At 43.8% G+C, this 26,986-nt stretch overlaps 3 protein-coding genes across 3 annotated transcripts in view; 1 reads left to right on the top strand and 2 right to left on the bottom strand.

Moving 5' to 3' along the window:
* BMERB1 (bMERB domain containing 1) overlaps nucleotides 1-6,678 on the bottom strand; it is a 52,223-nt gene extending 45,545 nt beyond the window's left edge. Inside the window, exon 1 of the mRNA XM_056337213.1 lies at nucleotides 6,215-6,678. Coding sequence (XP_056193188.1) covers nucleotides 6,215-6,320 — 106 coding nt within the window. The 5' untranslated portion in view covers nucleotides 6,321-6,678. The remainder of the gene's footprint in view (nucleotides 1-6,214) is intronic.
* Nucleotides 6,679-15,422: 8,744 nt separating this feature from the next.
* On the bottom strand, nucleotides 15,423-23,349 carry MPV17L (MPV17 mitochondrial inner membrane protein like). The gene is made up of 4 exons (XM_056337214.1): nucleotides 22,985-23,349; nucleotides 21,076-21,146; nucleotides 19,819-19,848; nucleotides 15,423-19,651 (listed from the first exon to the last, which is right to left on the bottom strand). The coding sequence occupies exons 1-4, from the start codon at nucleotides 23,292-23,294 to the stop codon at nucleotides 19,472-19,474; spliced, it is 591 nt and encodes a 196-aa protein (XP_056193189.1). The 5' UTR covers nucleotides 23,295-23,349; the 3' UTR covers nucleotides 15,423-19,471.
* Nucleotides 23,350-24,721: 1,372 nt separating this feature from the next.
* PDXDC1 (pyridoxal dependent decarboxylase domain containing 1) overlaps nucleotides 24,722-26,986 on the top strand; it is a 32,219-nt gene continuing 29,954 nt past the window's right edge. The window contains exon 1 of the mRNA XM_056337209.1: nucleotides 24,722-25,041. Within this exon, the coding sequence (XP_056193184.1) occupies nucleotides 25,021-25,041 (21 nt within the window). The 5' untranslated portion in view covers nucleotides 24,722-25,020. The remainder of the gene's footprint in view (nucleotides 25,042-26,986) is intronic.

Raw genomic sequence — 26,986 nt, 5'->3', positions numbered from 1 at the left:
AGATAGGAAAGTATATTTCTATGGGAATTCTGTGGACTTGGGAGACCAACATGAAGGAGCACCTGGAAGAAGCTGCTCAAAGGGTCACAGTTCCTCCTGTTGTTGACCAATATTGCAGCAGCAATGCACTCTGAGGCACTAAAATATTTCCAGGTCTCCCTTTTCCTTCCTCCTCTGTCTCAGCAGCTACCTGGAACACCCAGCTGTGGGAAAGGAATTAGGAAAATTAAACAATGTGTAAAACAGTATATACTGGATTAGTCTCACTCCCTAAATCATTCTGGCTCTTTCTGAAGTAAAACAAAACTAAGATATACCCTTCCTTTATGATTTACAGGTGATGCAGGAATTACCTGGTGGAGATTATTAAGTGGTAAGTTCTGTATTTAAGAAATATTTTGCAGAAGGACCTAGGCAATGAAAATGCAGATAAATTGTATGTGTATACTGCTAGCCAAAATCACTAGCCACCTGTAGAAACACTAAGTTGTGTAGGAGAACTTTAAAGCCATCTGACTGCTACTGAGGCAGGTGCGTTTTACAACTGTTTTGTAGAAAACAGCCTCAATCCTTTCTAGAAATCCTTTCTAATTTTCAGTGTGGGAGTTGCATCTTGATTTCACAGATCAAACACAGGCTTCTTTTCCCCTTGAACTACAATATAAATATGTTAACATTAGTAATTATGAACAATAGAAAAATCTAGAAATGACATCACCCTTTAAATTAGTTGCATTTGTTGCTTACAACATTTTGTGAAATATTTTCTAAAAAGGTGTGGAGTTCATTGGTGTTTTATTGTCACATTTGAATTTCTTATTCAGTCCCTTTTCAAAATTTTTACAGTTTGTTATGTGTTGTGTTTTTTTTAAATGGAGACATGGAAAGAATATTAATTATATTATTCTCTATTTGAAGCCTGTCTTCAGACCTTCATGAAGCCAGCAAACCCACTGCTTCCATAAAAAGAAATGTAATTGTGCATATCCTTCAGTTGGCTTCTTTCACACCTATCTTAATAGATGGTCTGAGTACGCCTAATCTCTTTTGTCTGGTTTATTGCTCGTAATAGATACAATTAACAATTTGGGGAGAATTTAAGGGCATCGCTGAAAAAACAGCAGTGGTAGTTGGGCTATATAAATTCTGTTTGAGCCTGTGAAATGCCTTTTTTTGGTTGGTTGTTTTCGGGTTTTCCATTTTTAAATCAGAGTGCAGACATGATGAGACTGGGGCACAGTATCAGGAGAGAATGACAGGCGGGGTCACACTGCATTCCTGACTGACTGGAGAGGTGTTACAGTAGAGTTTTTACCCAAAGAAGTGGGTTTGTGGGTGTCTGTGCAATATGTGGGGTTATTACGGAAAAATGCCCAAAGGTGTGTTTGAATATTCAACTACCAGATGACAGAAAATTATATAATTGATGCAGGTTTGGATTTAACTGTGGGTAGCACGGAGTAAACCCCAGCCCCTTGTCAGTCCCAACTCATGAGTCTTCTCTCATGCTGAGAACTCCTGAATTCCCAGCATTGCTATGTAGTTTCTGACTTGGCCGCCCTGAGTACCATTGCAACATTCTCATCACATTTCCTTCCCTGTCTTGTGAGACAAAACAAGTCACTTTTCACTCTCATGAAGCAACACAGGAAGAAGAAGAAGTAGGACATTCAGCTGTACCCACACCAAGGACCAGGGCTGCATCCACCTTTGTTAGTCTAAATAATTTTGCTTTTCTACAGTCACTTGGGACCAATCCAGCATGAATGTATATACAGGAGTGCACTGATGTCTCAGAGAAACCAACATACTACCCAGTTTGTCTGTATTAGATTTATAGAGAGCTATGAAATCTCCACATTTTATAATGCTGACACAAAAATTCAAGAACAAACTGGCATTTACCTACTTTTTGACTAATACAGGCATATGATTAATACAAACCCATCCTAACTACTCATGGGTGACCAGAATGACAGACATCACAGAACACTAGCTGTGCAGACTTTGCTGTGCGAGACAAATGTTTCTCTGTTGCTATTTGATGGATTTTTTAATATTGCACCAGAAATTTTTCAAATTATTATAAAATGTTAATAAGCAACATTAAAACATTGTGAACTAGACCCAGTTCTAAGATGCAGCCATTCTGTTCTATTAATGAAATCAGGCCTTAAAGGTGACAAACAGTTCCCAGTAGATTAAATGAAGCAAGTGTCTATAACCAGGATATAAATGCCTTTTCTTCATTCTTTGTTCACCAAAGAAAAAAGATGACCTGGCTACATGACCACTACCTATGCTATTGCTATCTATGGTAGTTTTCTTTTTAGCTTTTCAAGCTTCTGCAAGCTGAAAGACCATCCCTGTGCAAACTGGTCTTGAACCAAAAACGTTCCAGATAGATTTAAGTCACCCACCTTCCCATGCTGCCAAGAAATGCAAATGCAAAATATTAAATAGTGCATATTTTCAGTGTTTGAACCACTCTCAGTGCTCAGTAGCAGACTGTATAAATACATACAATAGGCTCTTCTTGGCTAACAAGTTTATAAAGATTTTCAAGATTAACAGAATATGGTGAAATAAGTTTTCACATGTGTCAGCCCAGGATCTCTGTGAACCTGGGAACAATACTATCTTTCTGCTGTTGGAACAAATCAGAGCAGTCTCTGAACTAGGTAAAAGCACAACGCTGGTGCTGTTCTGGAGTGCACTGCCATCTCACAGTACCATGGCTGGACATAATCTGTGATACAACTTTTCACAGCATGAAAGGAGAGCAAGTACAGCTGGCTACAAAGGCTTCATGGTACTACTGAGTCCCATATTGGGAATCTCCAGCTTCCCCTTCAGTGCTGGCCTGTAATAGGGCCCCTTTCCCCTAATCTCCACTTTATACTCAAAAACAGTTGAAAAGGTAGACCTCTGCAATATAGGAGTGTGGCAGCTTACCTCCAATGCTGAGTAACCATTCAAACAAAAACAGTAAGCAAATTTATTTCATGGTGGACTAAATTGCATCAAAACATAACCTTTGCAGTTTTCTGGCAGTTCCTGCTTCCTTATACACTGACTGAAGCTGGGGCATTCACTGGGAATTTTGCATTTCGTTCCAAACCTCACACAAACTGAAAGAGGAAGGAAAAGATCAGCAGAAATGTATCTGAGAAGTGCAGTGTTCAAAAGGATGGTGAAAAACTGCTTTGTTTCTTCATGGCTATTTCCCTAGTGTGGCATGTGGTTATTTAATCAGGGCATTACGAGTCCCTGCCGATGGCAAAACAGATGATTTTAAATGAAGCTGTGCACTTAGTAATGAGGACTGACCAAAATGCTCGAGTGCTCTGCTTCAGAGCAGACTCCCCAAGACTATATTGTAAAGATCATTTACTGAGAGGGGTGTAACCACATTATTATACAAGCCTGACAAGTTATAAGCCTAACTGACTGTTTTACATGCATGCACTAGAAAATGCCTCAGTTGCTCTGTATGTGGTAAACCATCCTTTTTAATGTTCTCTACTCCTTGAAAATTTCATCCTGTATGTGAAGAGAAAGGCTTTAGTGTCTTGTTAAAGAGACACCTTTAAAGAATCTGCTTCATATTCTGCATGCAAACCCACTGGAGATCATTACACCCTCAGGCTGTAGGGCATCAGATCCTCAGCTACTGTGAACGAGCTTAACTCCATTGATAATCTGGCTGAAAGAGGCCATTGTAGAATAGAAATCTGCATGATAATTGTATTTCATTGCTATGAAGTCACTTATCTTTGGTTATAACCAATACCCAGCAATGTTCTCTGTACCACAGATAAAGGAGTTAGCACAGAACTCCCTTTCCATTTAACAAATTAAACAGAAAGTACCTAACTTCCAGGACATTCTTTCTGTAATGGACAAAATCAGGGTGTACATTCTCTGGTCATACGATTACACTCACAACAAATGGCTCTGACCAGAAAACGGCACTCCATTGTGCACAGTATTGTACAGATACACAAGTTCTATCTCCAAAGAGATCTGATATAATACACAACAAATTGTCAAAGTAAAAAGGGCAAGTGCATGTTCAGTAATGGGCTTGTACTTTTGTTAATACTCTCACCTAGCATTTCATATTTAAAACAATATGCAAATAACCAAAGGCTAATTGCTGACATTAGTAAAAAAGAGCGTGATGCTTTTTCAGCTTCTTCCCAGACCTGGGGACTACTGTCATCATGTCATGCAATTTAGGACCTATGCTGTAAGGGAGCATTAAAGTAAATAGTAAGATCTATTTATTTTTAATCAATAGTGTGACTTTTAATCAAAGTGTGACCAGGAGTCAGTGTTAGTACTAAAATAGGAAAGATATGCAGGGATCATCTAAAACAGCTACCATAAATAGCATTTCCCACAGTATTTTAAGAAAGGTGAAGCCTATGAGAAAACAAAACAGATCAATTATTCAAATAGCGAAGCCTTAATATAATAATTTTCTACTTTCTAAAGAACAGACCATGGCCTCTCAATTACTACCTATTCTGTATCTAAATTTTTAAACATGGAGAAATACTTTTATTAAACTGAACATACATAGAAGGGCCGCTCAGCAGCAGAGCCAGGGTGCAGACACCCAGACACTTGGTTCTAGTCCTGCCAACAGCCTATTCTGGTACCTGGGTAAACTGTGATTTGGGTAGAAGCTCAAAGCTGAGCACATGTTTTTGCACAGATCAGGTCTCCCACTCAGCCTCCCGTTTGCCCCCTGCCAAACGGATGATCTTTTGTTCGCAGCTTGCAAGATATAACCCTTCTGCCACCTCAAGCTACCAGTTATTATTATTACAAGCGCTGCACTGCACTCAGCTCCTGAGCTCTGAAATAAACCCAAATATATTTATGAGAACAAGAAAAGCACATGTCTGTATCATGCCAGAGAACCTGCAAAGCTGTTGCATGTATCTGACTCAACCAACTCGGTCAACAGTGATTTCAGTCTTCAATTCCGTTTTAGTTAAGTGTGGAGTTACTCAGTCCTGAACCTATGCCAGGCACTGCAACAAAAAAGCAACACCGCAACTGAAGCATCAGAGGGGGAGAGTTACACCCTGTCATCAGCATATGGTAGACAATAACATATGCATGAAAAACAAAAGCCAGGGGTGAAGTATGATTCCAGAACACAGCAGTATATGAAAAGTCTAAACATAGCTAAAGTGCTGCCTAAAATCTGCTCCCAGGACGCTGCAAAGCCACGGGGTGTTAAAAGGCATCCAGGTGAGACTTCATGATGCACATCAAAACATGGATGGTGAATCATGAACATCAGCAACCCAGCATCGGCCAAGATGAAGGTGTCACAAGATACAAAGATGGTTGTTTTTCTTCCTCTGGCATAATCAAACACTTGATGAAAGTTAGAAAATACTTTTCTTTATACTAGCACAGAGCTTTTTGCAACAGCCTTTTCAAGATTTCTTGCCTCATTATTTACCTGGAAAATGAGAGGGGGCTTACAGGCTTATTAGGTTGTAAAGAAGATATTTCTGCCAATGAAAGAATAACCGATACCTTAGAGAAGACGAGTTCCCATGGATAACTTGAACCGGCAACCATGTATCTAACTACTCCTTCCACCTGCACTTTGCAAAGGTTACATCAATTGCTGCTCTCTGGAAAATTATGATTTCAAGAACGCTCTTCCACCACAGAGCATTTCTCGAGCCCATAAATTCAGTGCAACCGCTGAAGCAACGAATTAAGTGCTGCACACCCGCACCCTCTGCCCGATATAACAAGGGGGCATAACGTGGTTGCTATCTGTGCCTGAAGCACGCGAAAGACTATAGCATTTATGAGGAGCCACACACTAAATCCCACCTAATCAACAAGGAGAGCCAGCGTCCCAGCGAGCCTTCTCCCCAGCCGCCCGACCAGCGCAGCGCTCGGCGAGCAGCCTCATTCCGCCCGGGAACACCGAAGCGGCCGGAGCTGCCGACCCGGCTGCAGCCCCCGGCTTCCCCCCGCCCTCGACAGAGAGAAGCTACTCCCCGCCGCCCCGGGAAGCGCCAGCCCTCCCGGGCAGAACGGCCACGCAGACCTGCCTTCCCGAGCAGCCCGCGGCGCCTTCGCCCTGCTAACAGGAGTCCCCGACGTGCCCCCGCCGCCGGCCGCCCCCCGCCGCTCGCTGCCTCGGCCAGCCCGGCCCGCGGCCCCCACTCACTTCGCCCCAGCGCCTCCGCCTTCCACGCCGTCTCCTCCACTGCCCCGTAGCGCCTCATGGGTCTCTCGGCCTCGGCGCTGGCCGAGATGGACCGCCTCAGCTCCATGGCCAGCGCGGGGCTCCGCGGCTCACTCCATGCCAGCCTGGCTGCTGCCCGACTGCCGCGGAGCCGCCGCGGAGCTCACCGCTCCTCTGCGCGGAGCGGGGGCCCGCGGGCGGGGGGGCAGCGCTGCCGCACATGCTCAGTGCGGGGCTGGGGCGGGGGGAGGCAGGGAGACAATGCCGAGCCGTAACCCCCCGCGGGGGGTGTCAGCTGGGCCGCACCCCCGCCCCGCTCGGCGAGCCCCCCGGGGCGGCCCGCTTGCCGCCCGCTCGGGTGGGCGGCCTGGCCGCCGCAAGGGCGCTGCGGGCGGCTCGGAGCCCCCGGCAGCCGGCCGGGTCCTGCCCGTCCCTGCCCCCGCCTGGCGCGCTCCCCACCGCAGCGTCTCGGGCGAGCGAGAGGAAGCGAACGCGCTCGGTGCCGAGGCACGGGAGGACTGTCCTTCCTGCGGCCAGTGCAGCACCGGGCACATCTGGCCCGAGCAGCTCAGTAACAATGGTAACATCCACAGCCACTCATGGCTTTCGCAGTCTAACGCCCCTCGGGTTGCTGTGCGTGCAGCCTTTGGCTTGCTTGAAAGTCCTGCACTGAATGGAGTAACAACAGTCCAGCATCATGTTGCCAAAAGCCAGAGGACAGCACCCAAACAAGTGAGGGGATTTTGTATTTCTCATAACAGTATGTATTTTTCATAAGCATGCAGCTTTGCTGCTTATTCAGCTTGCTGGGGTTAGAAGGAAATGACTATGCAGAAAGCACAAGTGTGGTGATAATTACTGTTATTATTAATTTTTTGTAGGAGATTTGTAATGTTGTAGGAGAGGTTCTATAGATAAAATCCCTGAACAGCATTTCACAGAGAGTACCTTTCCTAGTGAAATCCTCTTGCACTTTACTGTGTGTGGTACTGTTTCGGGAGCTAGGCAGGTTGTGCCATGCCCCACAGGGTTTTAGCGCTCCTTGCTGGATTCTTGAAGAGTCACGGGGTACTGGTACTGCTAAGCACATACTGGGTGCATGAAAGCTTGTTTGTTTGTCACCTACCTTTGCCTACAAACTTTGTCTTGCCCGTCAATCATCAACACTTCAGAAGTACTACCTCTATATTCAGTGATGTACTTACTAATTGGGCTGACGCACATTGCTGCTGTACTCATGAACAATTTTATTTGAGGGGTTCTTCACATGTTGGAGGAGAGAAAACCTCCACATCGGTTTTAAAATTGTAACACTGAAACTCTCTGTTATAATTTCTCTGCTTTTTCTGAGAATTGGAATTAGCTAACAAAATGAGTCGGACAATGTTTTAGGAGGTCTTCAGGGCACTCTGATTTTTTCTGTGTCAGCTGTGCTTCCCCAGGGATATGCCATGACCAGAGCACCAGACATGCTGGAAGAGCTCCTGTTGACTGTGCAATGCTCCGTCCTTGCTGGTTTTGGCCTTTAGAGATGGAGCCCAAACAGAGCTGTGAGTCAAGCAGAAAAGCTGGTGGCAGCGCTCTGCACAGCTGATTTTGGGCGACAGTGCAGCTGCCTGCTGGGGTGGGCTGGACTGACTCACTTGTAGCAGTGAGGAACACAAGTGTGGGAGGAACATAAGAGCCCATCTGGGATCTGGATGAGAGTTGGACTGAGGGACACAGGCTGATTAGGAAGAAGGGCCAATTTTTGCTGGATCTGAGGACTATTTAACTTCAGTCCACCCCTTCAAGTTTTTTAGGTAATTATAATCCAAGTGCATTGTTTAGGAGGTGGAAGAATGATCCTATAAATAGTTCAGTATTTAAAGCTCTGCATTTGTTAGTATGGGAGAAAAACGCCCACTAGCTAGAAACTCAGATGCACAAAGTTTACTTACATAAAGGAAAGAATGTATAAGGTGATTTATTGTAACTAGGAAGTTTTGACCTGTCCATTTTGAAAAAGTCACAAAATCCAGTAAGGGCCCCATCCTGCAGACTGTTCTACCTAAGAGCCAGTATGTGGATGCTGTTTGCCAAGTTCATTTGCACAAAAGTTTTTGCAAGACTAGGGCCCAAGTATGTACCTATTATTTTGCTGATGTTCTAAGATTAGTGGTTTTGCTATTGGGACTTCAGAGCATTGTCACTGCTGCATTTGCAGGTGGGATTCAATTTCTCCCCTACTTATGCCCTTCAGTGCACCTCAGCAATATATGTGCATTCCTTTACTCACAAAGGTTGGTTTCCTTCTGCTGAAAGCACTGCTCAGGAAGAAAATTAAAAATTCAGGTCTCTTCTCACTGTTTGTAAGATAAAGCCTGCTAGAAAGACAAAGAGGTGCACTTTGCTCTTGCAGTCATTTCCCCTGACAACTTTACTTCCCATTTCTCAATTAAGTCCTGCCATCAGGAGCTACAGTTGGTCAGCAGCAGCTGGCAAATCCACTCTCCTATCTACTGCTCTTTGGCCTCCATTAGGCATCACTGATGTCCCACGGCATGCATGGCACACTTTATTCAGCAGAAATCCCTAAAGGCTGTATGGCTTGTAAATCTGCCGGGGAAAAATGGCCTTTGCTTTCATGGAGCTTCTCAAGCATCTTAGATTTCTTGGCTTGAAGTTCTCAGAGCTCTCTTACCTCTATGGGCACATCTAGCATATCAAAAGGGTTTTCTAAAGCTGCTTAGTGCATCTGGGGTGGGCTGCAGTGAAGGTGAAAATCAAGGTCTTCATTCTTTGTCAGATAGTATAGTCATTTTAAAACAAAAATAACAGTGTGTTGAAATTCTGCCCAGGTTTTTCATTGATTTATCATAATAAAAAACTGCAACTCAGCTGGTGAAACAAAATGAAATTAAGCGGATTATGCACAGTTACTCCATTTTGTAGATGCATAAATACCCAGATTCACATCTAGAAGGGACAGAAGGGTCACTGTGCTCATGTTGACTGCTTGCGTAACACAGGTTATGGGACTTCTACGAATCTGTCCTGTCATATTTTTTTTAAACTCCAAGTCTTGTTTCAGAACATTTCTCTGTTAAAGGAGTTACCATAATTCCTTAGTATTCAATGTCATGATTAATCTTATTTCCTGTGACAATACCTCCTCTTGAATCTTCATTCCTCAACTGTCAGGGTTCTCTGTAGTTCCAGATCCTTAGAATTCCCCCCTAGTATCCTGTGCAACCTCTGACCCTGCATCCCACAAGCTGTTTCAGCAATGCATTAGGAGCCTGGGAGGGTGTCAGCTTCCACACATTCACACTGCTGTGCTACTGCAGATATCATTTGCCAGGCATATGCATGGCACAAAAATGTCCTGGCACAGGTGAATGGCTGTGATAGAGCACTGAAGGAAAATGCCTGTCTGTTGGCAAACACATTTTAGAAGGCACACACTTAAGCTTCATGACGCTTCCTCCCCTGCATTATCCTAGGCAGCAGAGTTGCTGTGGGATGATGACAAAGAGGGCCTCAATCACACTAAAGCCCTTACCTTACTAAACAAGCCCTTAACACAACAGGGTTGTTGTAGGGCACCATCCACATAAAATAATCCCTGCGATAATGGGTTTTATCTGTGCTTGAAATTCAGCCGAGTCATTACTTTTTCAAGGACCCAACTTCACCCTATGGCTCGGGTAGAAATGAGAGGGTCACAACCTAGCACAGGGGTTGCCTAGGGCTGCTGCAGCCAGAATCCCCACTACATCCTGGTGTGCCACATGGCCAGGGTGAGCACTGTGGCTAAATGGACAGAGCTTCACTCAGCACGGTGCTCACTGAGGAATGAAGGATCTGTGCAGCTCTGCGGCTAGGGCTGTATGATGTGATATGGCAGCAGTGTGCTGTCCTGGGAGCTGTAGTGTTAAATCTGTACCTTGTATTTCACCTTTTCCCAAATCATTATGACCAGTCTATACAGACAGCTTTACATGGTACGGGAAGACGGTTCTAATGTGCTCATGTCCCTAGCCTGTGTCATAACACAGTATGAGCTCATCTGAGTAAATGGAATCTTATTTTATTACAAATTCAAGTTATCGCGGAAAATCAGGTCTGTCATTCTAAGTATATTTCTTACACATTTGTATTATCACTCTCCCTAAAAGTTATGTATTAGACCAGAGTAAATCTCATTGGCTTTTCACAGAATCATAATTAAATACAATCTAATTAAAAAGAGGGGAATGGGATAGCTTAAAATTGCAGGAAGATCCATAATATAGGAAATACTTCCTTGCTGGAAGCTTCCGCCTTCAATGTCATGCTAGCATGATAGAGTTCTCAGAAGCCTGGGCTGCCACTCCCCTCTTGAAAGAGGATCTGCTGTAGCACAACCTGTGCAGAATGAGGCCCTGGATTCATAAGTCAATGTATGTCCTTATTATATTGTTCCCTTTCTTATGAATCCTAGCTCATGTTTAGTTAGTGCCCTTTTTATACTTACTTCTTTATTTAGAATTACAGCCCTTCCATACATTAACCATTCCTTTAAAATATTTTTTAGGCTGAAGTAACTTCATAAATAATTCGCAGTAGTTGCTGTAATGTAACTAGGATGTTGGTCCTTTTCCACAGCTACCCTACATCTCTGTCAGGGTAGAAAAATGCATCTGTAGCTTAAAAGCAGTGTGTATTGCAGGCAAACAAGGCATTCTAATGAGCTTGTTAAAAGGCAAATGAGGTGCCTTGAACTTAATGTCATGAGTCTGAGCTATAATAGTGACCCAAAAATTTGAGTGTTCGTATGTATTTCTACCCGAACCTATTAAAGTCATCTTATTTTGATTTTTTTATTATTTTTAATAATGTTTCCATGTGACATATTCTATGAATGTACTGCTGGTTTCTGTGTGTCATTAGGTCTTTCATCAAACATGCGCCTAGAAAAAAATTGACTATATATTCAACTTGCTATTTCTCCAAAGCTGGGTTGCTAGTAGAGCTATGGAAGCAAAAGATGAGCATTTAATGGCAAATTTTAGTGAATGGTGTGCCACTAATTATGTGTTAGATATGACATGATTCACAGGGTCTGGGCTAAACTATACTAAAGTATTGTACTTTGTGTCCTAGAAACCGCTTTTCTAGGGAAATTTTCTATTTTTTAAAATCTCTGCATATTGCTGCTTACAATTTGACTTGTGCAATAAATGTTAACTGGCAGCACTGGAGCTACAGCATCTGACTGCCTATCTCTTATCCAGCTTTGGAGATTGAGACTGTGAAGTTGATCTGAGCTAGCAAATATTTAGGCAACTCTAAGGTGGAAGAGTACTTAATTGCTTTTCTATGACAAATCAAGAGTGAGCTTTGCAGGACTGAGCTCCCAAAACACAGTCTAGGCTGGACATAGCTTGTTAAACATTTGGCCAGTTTAAAATATGGTTTGGGTGAAACTGAACTAACAAATCAATGGCCTGTGCTTAGCTATGGCAACTTTTAAAGTGTCTGTGTTTGACAATCATGTCAGTACCTGTACTGAGCCTATTTGCAAATGTTCCTGGGAGGTGAGTAATAGAGACCACTAAAGCTGGCACAGTACCTTCCACTTATTTAGATTTACCTCAGCTATTTTCAGTATAGAAGGTCAGAAAACAACACAAATTCAGGAGATGCAGTAGGCAGGGCATATATCTCTGGTAGAAAGAATGGAAAACTATCTGCACAGACCAATGGCTGTAGTTGTGACCATAACACAGATTTCAGAAACATACTTCTCTAAATGCCTTTCCTTCCCATTTTAGTAGTGAAGATGTCCATCTAAGAGTCTTATTTTTGGCATTTGGAGCCACCTCCAGTGCTATGATGACTGGACTGACTGTCGTGCAGGTGGCTTTTGTATCAGTGACAGATGGCCATAGCTACACAGAAAAACAGGTGTTTGAGTTCTGTAAATTTAGATGTTGAGTTAAATTGGTCTGGGCCATTTTAGGAGACTTGAAAACACAACGGGCAATAAATAATATTTCAGTGTGTATGTGGGCATGCCCATTTCAGAGTAATAAACATGCTGTAAAGTTTGCAAACACAGCAGCACGCATCCCTAGGCACAGCTCTCTTAGGGCATGAGCCTCTCCTCATTTCATTTAGTCCAAAATGTAAAGGTGACTTTCTGTAAGCCTCCACTTTACCTTCACAAGTTTGTATCTTTGGCAGAGAGCTCAAAACTGCTTACAAGCTGTGAGGCACACAAAAAGACTGTATCAGCATCTTGTCACTCCATGTTTCTACACAGTATACATGCTCCACTACCCTTGCATCCTAACAGGCATGCCCATCACTACACCCTTCACTGGACTTGGAAGCTATAATGTCACAGCCCTGAATTCTGACAGGGTTTCTTTATGACTTGAATTTCTCTCCAGATTTGGCCTTCAGTGATAGAGAACCTGTATTCCATTGTATTTTCTACTCCTGCCCCAGAACAGTAAGCAAAACACTGTATAGATAATTGCCATATCATACCAGGTGTAATTAGTAAGAACATGTAACAATTTATTACTGTACGATGACCATTCTGAGCCAGACATTGAACTAATGCAAAATCCTTCAGTGTCACTGACATATTACAGCAAATCAGCTGCAGCTAACAGACTTATTACATTTTGGATATAAAAGTACGTGATGCATGAAATGGAAGTAGCTGAACACCCTTAGTAGATACATAAAGGTAGTTTTTACTTCACAGAGAGATATAAGCAATGGCAAGATAAGAATACCACAGGGAACCAGGCTTTGAGAGGTAGGTTTCTCCAGGCCAGCATAGAACAAAAGACAGGAAAGGACCAGGGGTGGAAAAAGAACAACACATCAAAAACCTTCTATTTTCTTTTCTAAGTATTTGTGCAATGAGAGGAGGGCCGTTTTCCTGACATATCAAAGAAGATACAGCGTGAGGGTTTAATCTTATGTAGCACACACTAAGTGGATATCTCATAGTGAGATACTTAGCTATATACTGATTCCAGGCAAGAATGTTGTAACTTAATTTACCCTGCCGCCAAATTATGCCCTATAGGACACACAATTCAGAATGAAGCTGTCAGTTCCTCCACAGATAAAGGATCTCATGTGGTGTAGAACTTTTTGTGCATGGTTTGTGAATGCATATGGGCCAGACACTATTTATCACAGCCATCTGAGTGCTTATGCATTTTACTTCTGTTGTAACTGGATGAAGTACAGTAACAGAACTGGGAACAGCATATTCCCACTCTCCCTGTATCTCTGGTGACTGAACTACCTACTAGGCTGTATATTCATGCTCCCTCTCGGTCTCCCTTTGATTTAGTCAGTCTTGACAGTGTAAAATAGAGATGGGTGGCTGCATCAAGATCCCATATTTAAGGTCTTCTCCTGGCAGAGGGAGCATATGCACAGGTGTCCCACATTACATCACTTCAAAAAACATGAGTGTGTGCACAGACTCTGACCTGCTGTCCTTTTCCCCGTTGTTTTACAGCCCCACTTCACAACTAGCTTTCCTTGAACACAGCAAAAAAGCCCATTCTTCATTTTGTGAAGTTCTCTCAGGTACCCGCTACCACAGCAGAGCTGTCCTTGACAATGTCTTTTCTGAACATACTCCACACCTCATTAGTCTTTTCTGGTGCTGCAACTTCTCTCAGCACAAAAAACTGTAATTGTTACTAGTGTTGCATAGAGGGGAATGATGCATTTTACTATTCTCTTTGCAATGAAGTCTGATTTTCTATCTGGATACATGGTATCAGCCTTTCGTGCACTGCCACATTCAATTAATAAACTGCAAAAAAGGGGGTGGCAGCATTTATTAGGGTGGATGATGTTGAAGAGTATATGCAACACATATGGATACGTAATCTGCATTCTTCGTTCTTGTTTAAAATGGATTACAGTAATTTTGGTCATTGTGGACTGGCAATTGAATGTGAATTCTCAGTGCAACTTTGAGATTAAGGAAGCACAATCTTCGGCTGCTTAAGCACAGGAATATTAAGCAGAGGTGGAAAAAATATTACCTATGTGATCCATATGCGATAATATAATATATATATAATCTTCCCAGTGTTACTGACTGCATTTCAAATTAGAGGTTGCACAGCAACAGGGTTCACAAAAGAGCCTGAAGAATGATTTAGCAAGGGGCTAAGAGAGCTAACCCTACTGTAGCTTGTCCGAGGAATAAACAAAAACTTTTAAGTTTACCACTACATGCATACAGAAGGCTTTGCCAGCTGTACCAACTCTTTAAATCTTCTCAGTAAGGGAATGCTGTACCAAGTCTTTAAATCTTGTCAAAAAAAAGAGTAACAATATCTTATCTGAATATTAAGCCTAGATTGGTTTAGATAGGTGATACATATTTTCATAAAAATACATACATAATTTCTTAGAGATACAAAAGATCCTCTGTTATTTGAAGCTTTGGATACCTTTCTAGAAGATGGCATGAGACTCAACATCACTGGTTTGATTCAGGAAAAATTCTGCTTTGCATTATGCAAGGATTCAGACTGAATGGTCTTTTTGGTCCCTTTTGGCCATGAAGTCTATGAAACAGAATTTTTCAACTTGAAAACTTTCCATAAAGCTTCCTCCTCATTCTAAATATACAAGAAGTTACAGCAGGGAGTGGAGGTGGTGTCTCTCTTCCAGTTGTGGAATACATTACTCCTTTCAGCCTCAAATTTTCTGAACCATTTCCTTCCCAAGAGTATTCCACACAAACTACATTGAGTATAGTTCTTTGGTAAGGACCCACTGCTAACCTCTGTTCTCTTTAAAGTTTTTTTTAATCTTTTCCCTACCTGAATTCCTCAGTTCCTTCTGCAAATGTATTGGTTACCTAAACAGATAATTGTATCGAAGTTTTACCTCTTTTCAGTAAAAGAAATTGAGTCCGTTGTCGTCAGCATAAGGTTGTGAAGACGGGAATTCTGTTCTGAATTTGTTCAGAAGTGGCAGATGACTTAACATATGTAACTAACCTTTAAAGTGAGTGAATAATCCCTGCTTGTCTTTTAGTCTGCTGCTGTGTAGAGGTCTATGACATCACATTGAGCTTCTTGCTGCCTGTGGTCCTTGAAGATCCCGTAAGAAATTTGCATAAGACCTGGCTTTGTTTATACACACACTACTTAAAAACAGACAGAGCCAAAGAAGAGCATTTAATATTTATTAAGCCTTTGCAAAAACACAGACATTTTTCAGTCAACTTGAAATTCATTATTTTAGTCAAATTCAAGTATTTCTTGCACATCTTACTGGATTGGCACTAACAGTAGAGGCAGCAGCATGAGCAGAAAGCATTGGCGCTTATAACAGAGAATCAGAAGGCTAAGGCTGCACAGATCTCAGAGAACTTGATGTATCAGATACAGTAACAAACTACAGGCAGTTTCACCTTCAGTGCAGATTGAAACTGGTTATTTTATGCTGTGTTACTGGATGGCTGTTTCTAGTGTGAAAGACAGATGCCTTCTGGTGAATTTTCCAAGCCTAGAAGGAAGTATTTCGCATACTAGTAAGCACAGGAGGTGCATTTGCATAAAAGATTTGCAGCAGAAAGACACATTTTTAAATTCTCATTCTATCAAATTCCGACTCTACATTTCCACAGCTATTCAGAATAACACAAAGCTGGAATTGCACCTGGTAAAAATGTCTTCTCATCCCATTTGCTCTTAGAGAGGACCCATGACATGAAAATGTCACCTGAATGCGTGCCTAGTAGCTACTGGCAGTACGTTCCCTCCTTCCTGAGCATCTATGTAACATGTATAATTCTGTTCATCTTTCTGGCTATGGAAATCTGCATGTTCAGCTGGCAATAAGATCAGTACAATTCCTTGAAATAGTCTTAAAGCCCTTACGACTGAAGTCTCACCCATCTTTTCTTTTTTTAAAAGAAATTACTGAATTACTAGAAGAAGCAAGTTTATATGTCTCAAAATAGAGATGGATTAGATGACCTGGGCTGGACATCCAGATATCTTTTCCAACCTCAACCATTCTGTTATCCCATGAAAATAATCTTCTAAGCCCCAAAATTTTCAAGAAATAATAAAGTCTTTAACAACTAAGGGATTAGGTCCTCAGACTAAACTGACAGAGGCAGAAAATCTTTAGAAGGTGCATTAATTTATGCATACTGAGAATTTGTTCCAACGCAGCTTCATTTATTTGCATTACGTGGATCTGAAATGTTTGTAAGACCAATCAGTGTTCAGAAGAACAAACTATTTTTTTATGAGAAAAGGGACCTGGGTTACTTAACTGTCAAGTACCTTGACATGAGAAACAGAGGAAGTGAAAGGATTATACAGAATGTAAAGTTTACAGAAATATAAGAGCTACAGGCTTCCACTACATGAAAGAACTGTACTTCAAGTAATAGAAATACAGAGAGAAACCCTGAAGCCCACAGTCAGAGAAACTTGAAGACAAAGCAGGATTTAGTTCAAATTCCCAAGCAAAAAGCTAGCAGCACAAAAGCATACAGCAATAAAGCACAGCTTGTATAAGCTTTTAAGCCGTTGAAAATAAAAGATAGACCTTCCATTCATTAAAGACTCCTGCTGAAGAAAAGCATCAGCATTATACAGATCACCAGAATAGTTTTAAATTCTTGATTCATCTGGAGATTAAGTTTTGCCAACTATACCCATGCAGAAATATTTTTTGCACTCAGTTGCAGCGAAACATCGCATACTGCTTACAGCAAACCAATGCCATTTCACTATTTCACTCCCCTTGTAATGTCATTATTTTCCAGTTCCGTTCTCCAAGTGAATTCTATTAATCATTAAACACTTAAGGCACAAGCAGAAATAAAAATAAATAGCATCCCTAAAAAAAGTCAAATACTTAATTAGCACACCTTACCTGAAACTTTTAAGTCTCAGGAAATAGAACAGACCTTAAAACACTATTCTGATCCTAAAAATATCAACAGAAAAAACACTACTGAAATTGCTTCTTTATCCTGAGGACTTATATGCACAATAACAATTTAACAGCTATAGCTGTCTGAAACTTCTATTCACTCACCTTTTGTTTTTTAAATAGACAGGTAAAATGTAGTTAGTTCCTCTGTGGATTTCTACTCCTACTGGGATGTCCAGCATCAGGACTGGCCCATTCACACTGTGGGATTCATACAGCAACACCCACTAAATTGCTCCCATAAGGACATGTAAGATAGACACCAAGCAGGGAAATTCAGTTCACCATATAGAAGCATCTACAATGAAACTATCTACATAGCAGCCCAGTCATCTGAGACTCTCTGTTATCCATGCAAAGAAATAGACACTTAGAGCGCACAATTCATCATACCCTGAAACAGATGTCTGAACAGCCTATTTTCCTCCACTAACTACAAACAGAGCTTAAACTGATTAGCCAAGTTGCAGGTGTCCATACTACAGATGTCAAAAGTCAATTAAAATTAATTCCACCTTCAGATCACAGGCAGGTGTCCTCTTCCAGGTCAGCCTGTACAACTGAAGGTGGAATTGCAGTGACTTGTCTATCCTCAGAGAGAAGCTACCTCCTCCACCTGTCTGCTAGCAAAACAGACTGTAGAAGCAGCTCCCGCTGCCATCTACCCTCCTCCCATCTGCTGCAGTCCTGTGGTCAAAGATATATGGATACCTTGCATCACTCTAACACGGGGTTATGCTAAACAAGTTGATTTTACCTGGAATGGAATAGATTGGGCAATGCTTGCATGATCCCCTTCCCTGTCTGAGCTAAGCAGCACTGGACTCCCACAGTGACAAATAATGGCAAGCAATATATTAAGTCGTACAGCTGCTGGCCAAAGCAATGTATACTTACAGCCTATGCCGCAGGCTTTGTTTTACTATTGAGACAAGACTGATGAATTCAGACATTCCTCAAAGTGATTTATTATTGTTGTAACAAAGAGGGTTGAGTCTTCTCTCTACAATCATCATCAAGATGGGTTAAATCAGGTATTGTTTCAAGCTTACAATTTAGTAACTTCCCGGCATAAAATCCCATTCTAATAAATGAAGGGCTCGTTTACTGATTTCAACTTACTGCAACCACAAAAATTTGCAGTTCCTATTCCAAGATACATATGCACATTTAAAAAATACTGATGAGCACACCTGTTCCTCAGCTGACAAAGCACATCTACAATTACTTTTCACCTCCTCCTAGTTCCCTATGTGTAGCTACCCAGTGTCTTTTATGAATAGGAATGTTTAAAAGCCATTTGCAGAAGAAATGGAAGTTCCTTATATATAGCTGGATTGTTTTGAGATGGGTTCTGGCATTCACATTACCTTTTTTCCTATGCTCTTCTTCTTCAAAATCTGAAATTATATCTTCAACATAATGAAACAGCAGAAAAGGCTCAAGGTGTCAAGACTCCCATGTACTCTTCAGTACTTTGACCCTCGAGGGCCAAAGCAAGAAGTCACTGACACATACAACAAGAGCTCACTGCAGTGTTTAGCCTGATTCCATCAGGCAGAAGCTGCTTATGACTGATGCTACCCTCAAGTGTCAATATGCAGCATCCATCCCAAGGAACTCTGACTAAAGTTAGTCATCTTTATTCTCCCAGTAAAGATAAAAGATCTACAAATATATTTCAGGTTTGTACATTCTATGAAATAATTAATTTGCTATATAGATTTTCATGTAGAATAAAGCAAGTTTACCCCTATAGAAAAGTGGTCCTACAAAACACAGTATTTCCATTTGCTTGGAATAAAACATTTTCAATGCTACTTTTCAGATAAGAAATCCATTAGATCTTGTTCTGCAAAAGCAATCTCGCACTGATAACAACTTCAAATCCAACAACTGATAATTTAATGTTCTATTCCGCTTTTTCTAGCAATTACAAGTTGCTTGAAAATGAAATTACAGTTAATATTTCTCCCCAGTGAGGCGGTCTGACATGATGTGTAAATGCTTACATTGCCCTGTAAGTCAGCTCTCCCCAGAAGAGATGGGCTGGCAGCATGAAAATAATTAAATGCCAATATACAACTGGCCTCTTTTATGAAAAATAAACAAAGGCACAAAGACAAACTGTTCCGCTGCTTATACTAACCAACAAATGTTGAGATGCCTATTTTAAATATAGCAATGAGGCTGCAGTGCGGTTTACTGACTTCCATAAACTCAGTTTAACAATTTAGAATGTTTTCAGAACTAAAGTTCTTATTCCTCTGATGATTCTTCATCTGCATTGACCTTCTCTCTTTGGAGACACATAAATGCTGACTTTGCTGTGCCATCTCCACTCTGTTGGGAAAAGCAAATGAAGGTAGCCCAGACAAAGCCACAGAGCCCAGTGTAAGCTGTTCGCAGGTAAACAGGGACCAAAATGAAGTTTGACAGCTGTGTTGGAAGGAGAAAGAGCTCAGTTAGTGCTCCAGGCATTGTTAGGTCTTACACCTACACACCCAATGACTCCACTGACTTCTCACTGGGTTAGATATACTATGAATGCATCGGACCAGGTTTTCTGAGAAAGAAAGGCTCACTGAGTTACCCTAAAAACTCACCTGCACAAAAGGCCAGTACATCAGTCCCGTCTGAAATGAAAAGGAACCGTGTGTTATTCTTACAGATTCAATCACAAAGATTCATTCTTTTCTTACCACACTTAGCAAAGACCAAACCATATTTAAGTAAAGTTAATAAAAGCTGTTAAATTGTAAATTAAGCTGCGTAATTTAGAAGTTGCAATGTTAAACTTCTAACCATCTTCATGAGCCTCTCTGCTTCAAGTTTCTCAAACACATTATTCTAACTCTTTTTAAATACAAAACTCTAAGCTTGGTTAGGTCTTCATAGTCACCTGACATCAGATACATAAGCACATTTACCAGACGGATGGACAAATGTTTAAATATGTGAACATTCTTTTCAGCTATGAATGAGAAATACCACTGAACACTACTTATTTCACACTCATTGCATTTATTTGCAACGTTCCTTCTAGTTACTCATACATGTAAGGCTTTTCTGGAAAAATCAGTGGATAACTTACTCATAGAACATAAGGTCAATAGAAACCTTATGTTTTGATAGGATATAGTGGGCACTGTTTTTAGAATCATCCTCCATAGGAATAAAAATAATCCTTTTCTATCCTACCTATATAGTTCCACAGCGTGAAGAGAAATTCACATTGCAACACAGTTTCTCTTTCTCTTGTATTTTCTCTGCTATTCTATCGTTCTTGCACCTGAGATATCTTTAAAATTCTTAATTTACTCAGCTCTGAGGTAACATGGATAATTTTCTCCTGTGTATGCAGAAATGCAAACCAAACCTAGCTATTTATACCAAAGTCATCTTAAGACAAGGGATTGTGTTTCTGAAAGTGAGAAGACTGTCACCAAAAGGTATAGGCTGAAAACGATTCCAAAAAAAGATGTCTCTGTAACTAATAATTTTAACAGGTGTTCATTTAAGTGTTGTCAACAGCATTACTGTGGGTACTTCTTAAGAGAAAAGGTAGTACAGTCTGTATCAGTGTTGTATTGTAGGGCTCTCATTCAAACAGAGCTGGGTGCAACTGATGTTATATATATAAACATTGTACATTTTTAAAATAGCATCATTTCACCCATCTGGCAGTAGTGCCTGATCCAGACTACCCTGACTTCACATCACTGCTGGTACGTAAAGCCTCCTACACATAATCAAATAATTGAGTGAGAGAAAGGCTGTTGGAGGAAGGAATATTTCTAGTATTCTATCCAATAATAATATTTTTATGCTTAGCTGGGAGATAAATTAATTGCTTGCCTCACCTTATATGTATTCCAAAATTTCTTTTTACAGTCTGAAAAGATGTCCTCTTTCCTCTGAAGGATGCTCATACCTAATGGCAAAATATTTACAACAATCAGAAAAAATGCAAAAATGAAATGTTCACTTTTTCCAATGCTATCCCAAACTCTTCTCAAACTATAATAACTTTGAAAGAAAAGCTGATCCCATTACAAAGGAAAAAAACCATTTTGGCTACCTAATAGTGCTGCATCGAATTTCCTGATCTATTGACTTGGCTCTAGCACTGACATCATAAGTCAGCTGGAATATACAGTACAGGTGGTGCATCATATCTGTTCCACTGCCACATAATTCACCGGTGGTACAGCAGCGGAACAGATATGATGGAAGTACCTTTTACACCCCTGTGATACAGAGAATAAAGCATTCTTGTGCATTGTTGAATTGTCAGAAGTGGCTCAGATCCTTGAAGGAGTTTAGGTGTTTACAGATCACTGAAGTCAGTGGACAAGGACACCCAATTTTTTTTTTATTATTATTATTTTGGCCATAATCAATATGTGATATTTTTACCTTCACAAATAACTACATCAAATCCAAATTCTAGAATTGACAAGCAGAACGGTTTCCAAAACTACTTGTTTAACCCTCCACATACAGCTTTACAAAATTTTAAATAAATTCTAGCTGATCCAAATTCCTCTTGATTCCAGGAAAACACAGCCTCAAAACAGGCTCCCATCATTACACCCAAGATTAAGAGAAAAGCAGTATGACTTGAAATTACATATTAGACACATACAAACTGGAAATAAATTAAATGAATGAATTCCCATCGCATGAAATATTTAAAGGGTTCAAATTAATAAACCCTTTAAACAGTGTTTCATGTGATGAGAATATTCAGATGTCAAATTAAGGCCACATCTTTCTAAGAGATGTAGCAGCTCCTCAAATATGACCCACCTTAGCTGGAAGATGTGACCAATCTCAAGCAAAGGTATTAGACAACATGTTTTTCACAAACTGATCTAAAATCAAAAGCTATGCATTCGCACATAAGCAGAGGCCCAAAGTTCCTTAGTCCAACTCATGTATCTTTCTAGATATTTTCACGTCACGCAGTTGTGAGCCTCTCTCAATGAATGCATTATTTTGCTGAATCCATCATGCTGCTACCCAGTGTAAGGATTTTTACCATCCCTTTTGTGGCCCTTAAAATCCTTCCGGACCTCGGGCAATTCTCTGCTGACACCCTGACACAGGCAGACAGGACTTCGAGAGTAGCTGGGGTGTGACTTCTTCCTTCGCTTCATTTATCTTCAGTCACAAATTGAATGATTTCCCTGTCGATGTCATAAAATGCAGAACTCCCAATGCCAGGGAAGAGAGCACCTGTCCTGTTCCTCTTCCACATGAAGTTTAAATGAAGTGAGCGCCTTGTTTTACACCCGTCTCACCTACTCTTCTGACTCCATCATGTTTATTTTTGAAATAGATACTCGTCTTCTCTAAAGTCTCATCTTCCTAGCTTTGGAGACCATACATTAGTAGTACGCTGTCTTTGCAGTACAGTTTATTTGCTGAGCTATAGCATCTCCTGAGATTTACAGTTAATTGTGTTTTGGGAACGAGACAGCCGGTGCTGAGCGCCGAGGGGGCGATCCCAGCAGAGGTGCGCGGTACGGCCCCTGCGAGGCGCGCTGAATTCTGTCACCGAGCAGCAGCCCCGGGCCCACGGCAGGACCCCGCTCGGCCCCGCGCTGCCCGACGGCACAGAGGCCGTGCGCCGTGCTGCCCGGGCCCTGTGCCCGCCCCCCCGGCACGCACCGAGCCCCGCACCGGCGCTGCCGCGGGCGCCCGTACCCTGCCAACCCCGTCCATTGCGGGCGAGCAGCCCTCACCGGGGCTGCCGGCGGCACTCACCTGTGTAGAAGGCGAGGACGGCGACGGGGGCGCCGAGCAGCTGGTCGCAGAGCACCTTGCCGAGGACGGCGGGCGGGCGGCGCCCGGGCAGCGCCCGCTCCAGCGCCCGCAGCCAGACGTAGCTGAAGTTGCCATGGAAGGCGAGGGCCACCAGCGCTACGCGCCGCGTCTGCGCCCAGTCGGGCGGCTGCCCCCGCCGCCGCCACAGCTGCTGGGCCGCGTCGCCCGCCGCGAAGAGCCCGCCGTAGAGCAGCACGTTGCAGAGCCAGGGGAAGCGGCGCACCCCGCCGCGCAGCAGCGCCCCGGCCATCGCCCGCCGCCGCTTCCGCCTGCCGCCGCCGCCGCTTCCCCGTGGGCCCGCCCGCCGCCGCCCCGGCCCCGCCGCCGCCCCGGCCCCGCCATCGCCGCCGCCCCCGCGCCCCTCAGTGCTCCCCCCCCGCCGGGCCTGCCCCTGCCCGGGAAGGCCGGCACGCCACAGTCTGGCCGCGCCGGTCTCCGCTGGGCCCGCGGGTGGACGCTGGGCACCCGGGCTCCGGCAGGTGGGCTGGTTTTGCGAGTGGCTGTGCGTTCGCTGGGATGCGGCGGGCGCTGCGCCTGCCGGGCGTTGGGCTGAGCTGCACCACGGAGGCACCGTGCGGTGCTGCTGCAGCAGTCAAGGGACAAGTGAAGTCTAGGCACTGTTTGCTTACAGCCTTCTTCATTACCTCCTTGTTGCTTGCTTGCATGAGTAGGTTAGGGTCTGTCTTTTCTGTTTTGCTGTTTTGCAGCCTGGTTTGTTACCTCGCTGCACAGGGCTGGCACACGCCTGCTGAGCAGCAGCAGCCCCCACGGTTCCCCCACTTTGCCCTCTGCTATTGAGACCATTTGAGAAGAAAGCCATAAGGGATGTGTAGTTTACTTAAGAGACTTGTGTACACAGCTTTGTATACACAGAACCATTGCTACAAAGCAGATTTGAGCTCCATGCGGTGAGCTTACAGCTGGGGAGGCCTGTGTCCTGCAGGGAGCCCCTGGGCACGGAAGACCAGGAGCCCACGGGGGAGCACCGGGAGCCTCACCCCGGCTGGGCAGCGGGCTCAGCCATGGCTTCGGGAACTGTCTCCGGGCAGGAGGTGGGAGTTTGCTCTAGGTCCTAATAGTAACCGGGATAAATGCCTTTGAAACGATCATGAAATCTTCCAGGAATAACTATAAACAGGCGTGGATGGCTGGTAGATTTAATTATGTTTTAATAGCAAAGTAGAGCGAGGTGCCCTGTGCTTGGGGGACACGCTGCGCCCCGGCCCGTGGGCTGCCCTGGACATTGGTGGTATCTGCAGGTTGTGCTGTTAAAGAATACAAATAGTGCTACAAGGCAGAGGAATGCATACCGAAAAATAGCTCCAGCTTGAAAGAACAAAAATAAAGCCCTGGAGGCGGGGCAGGGCGGCCCGGTGTCCCCGGGCTCCCCCTGAGCCTGGACGAGGCCCGTTCTTCGGGGCTGTGCAGCGTCCCCCTGCGGGACCCGGAGGCGGAGGCACGGTTTTGGTGCCACCGTAACAAGCCCCTGTAGATCGAGCTGGCGACACCGGGGTGGCAGCCGAGAGGCTTGTGAAGGCTGAAGCCATGCCGACCCCTCCCGGGGTACCGTCCTGCCGCGGCCCAGCGCCGCAGGGACTCCAAGCCACAGCGCCCCGCGCAGCTCTCGCCTCGCTGCTCCGCCTCACTGCGCATGCGCCAGTACCTGTCACCTCCCCGGTCGTGCTCCGGGACTGTTCCACCAGCCGGAGCGGGGCGGGGGGGAAGCGGCAGCGGGCGGCGTGCCGGGCAGAAAGAGCGGGCTGCGCTCCCCCCAGCCCCTGCTGCCGCGGCCTGCCGCAGCCCCGCATCCTCCCCGCCCGTCCGCCGCGGTGGTGCGGGCCTGCCGCCGTTCCCTAGGTGAGCGCGTTCCTGCCCCTCCCGCCGCGGCCTCGTCAGCGCTGCCAGCGTGGAGCCGGCCGCGGCTGAGGCGGAAGTGCCCGGCGGGGCGGCGGCGCGCACCGGGGACCCCGCGGGCTATGGACGCCTCTCTGGAGAAGGTCTGCGGGGCGCGCCGGGGCTAGCTGGCGGGGAGGGGGCGGCGTGGTGGGGCGGGTGCACCTGCGGGCGGAGGGGTGCCGAGGCGCGGCGGGCCCTGAGGGGCGAGCGGGCCTGAGCGGGCGCGGCGCGGCCGGGGCGGTGGGGCCGCGCCCCGGGGAGGGTCCGGGGCTCGGTGTGGTGCCTCCCGGGCCGTCTCTGCCGAGGGGGGCTGTGCCGCACGGCCCGAGCCAACTTCGTCTCGGGAAGCCGTGGACCACCCGCGGAGCCCACGGGCGTGCCCCCGCTCCCCGGCCACCGCGCCTGGCCTTCGCCGCCGGGGTCAGCGCCGGCTCTGGCAGCGTCCCACATTATGGAAGGTCCGAATAACTTTAGGTCAGGAAAAGCTTTAGGAACTGGGTTTTTATTTGTTTTTTTAAAAAGGAAGATGGAGCTTATTTCCTGGGAATGTTAGCCTTCAGCAGGATAGTAGAGAAAACGCCGTTTTACTGTTCCTTTTTACCCTGGAGGTGTTTGCTGCCCTGTGTCTGCGCTCCTCTGTCCAACGTACTGTACAAGGCAAATATTGATTCTGTAATACTGCAGGTGACCCACAAAACTTATTTTGCCTTTGTCACTGTGAGTCAGTCAGAATCTGGCGATGTGGGACCTGCCACGCTTCTGCTGGCTGTCATGGCACCTGCGGTGTTTCAGAGCTGTCCGGGGTGTTGGGCTGGAGTGGCTGCTCCTACTATAGCTTATCGCCACTGTTGTATGTCTTTGAGGACAGTATACGCTTGAAATAATTTATGCTTTATGTGCTTAAGAGATATCAATGCATTCTTCGCCTTTGCATCATTTACTGTACGCAACATGTTCAGTTTTATGTCATCTTTGGAATTGTCTAGAGAAGTTCGAATGGGATGTGCTCTAGTAAAACTAATAGGAAGTTCAGGAAGTGTCTTCCTGATGCAGTTAATGGGTTGGTAGCAAAATAGTTTGAGATGTTACAATCCACTTGAAAAATACAGTGTTAAAAGAGCATTTGGTAGCCTTTAAAAGCTCTAGTTCTTTACTAGTGCTGACAAAAGTTACAGTGACTGCTGCTTGTTCCAAAATTTTTTAATTACTTAAATAAAACTTAATTGAATATGCTAGTTTGGAATATGGTCTCTATCAACTGGACTCTGGCAGAATAATGGTACAATATGCAGTTATTTAAAGAAGACAGGTTAGTACAAGGCAAGTGTTTGTTCCGTAGTACCAACAAAATTGCCATAAACTGTGTTTGAATAGGTCATCATAAGAAGCAATAAAAACACTATCTAAGAATTAAATACCTAAACATCCTAGCAGGATAAAAGTCCATATTTTGGTTACTTGTATTCTTGATGTATGGAACAGTCTATGATGATGAGGGCCCTGCAAAAACTTGCATGTCTGAGTTTTCCGCACTTGCAAATGGGCGTGTATGAAGAGCTATTGTTTACTTTACCTTCTCTCTTGTTTATCATGGCGCTTTTCCCCCTGTATGATAAAACCTGTAGTCCTCTCTGTAATAACATGCCACGATACAGTTATTGTATTCTAGCCGTTTAGCAGTTAATGCCCTCCTGAAATAATCTTTGGTTAAGGTTGTTGTAAATCTGTACAGTCTGCACTTTAGTCATCAGCATGATATATAACAAGTCTTCTTCCTAAATAAATTTGAAATTCATCCAAGTTGGGATATGTTTATATTCAGAGAATGTGTGTCTGCTTATTTTAAGCGTTATCATAATACATCTGGGACTCTTATTTGAACCATGGATTCTCTCATCCTCATGCATTTATACATGTAGCTTATTGGGATGCCATTAATAAGTACTTTTTAGCTTTTATTAAAATTTGACAAAATTTTGTATTTTTCGTAATGAAGAAAGCATTTTGGTAGAATCACTCAATTGGTTGTAATGCTTGGTGATGCTG

The sequence above is a fragment of the Falco biarmicus genome, chromosome 4, assembly GCF_023638135.1.
Source record: "Falco biarmicus isolate bFalBia1 chromosome 4, bFalBia1.pri, whole genome shotgun sequence".
Lineage (NCBI taxonomy): Eukaryota > Metazoa > Chordata > Aves > Falconiformes > Falconidae > Falco > Falco biarmicus.
This window is presented reverse-complemented; position numbering and strand designations above follow the sequence as displayed.

Bases quoted from the DNA above. Each gene is read 5' to 3' on its own strand.
- MPV17L (XM_056337214.1), bottom strand. From the start codon at position 23,294: ATGGCCGGGGCGCTGCTGCGCGGCGGGGTGCGCCGCTTCCCCTGGCTC. The intron at 21,147-22,984 runs GTGAGTGCCGCC...TTTTGCCATTAG, and splicing joins CGTCCTCGCCTTCTACACAG to GTATGAGCATCCTTCAGAGG. The intron at 19,652-19,818 runs GTGAGTTTTTAG...CTTCCAACACAG, and splicing joins TGTACTGGCCTTTTGTGCAG to CTGTCAAACTTCATTTTGGT.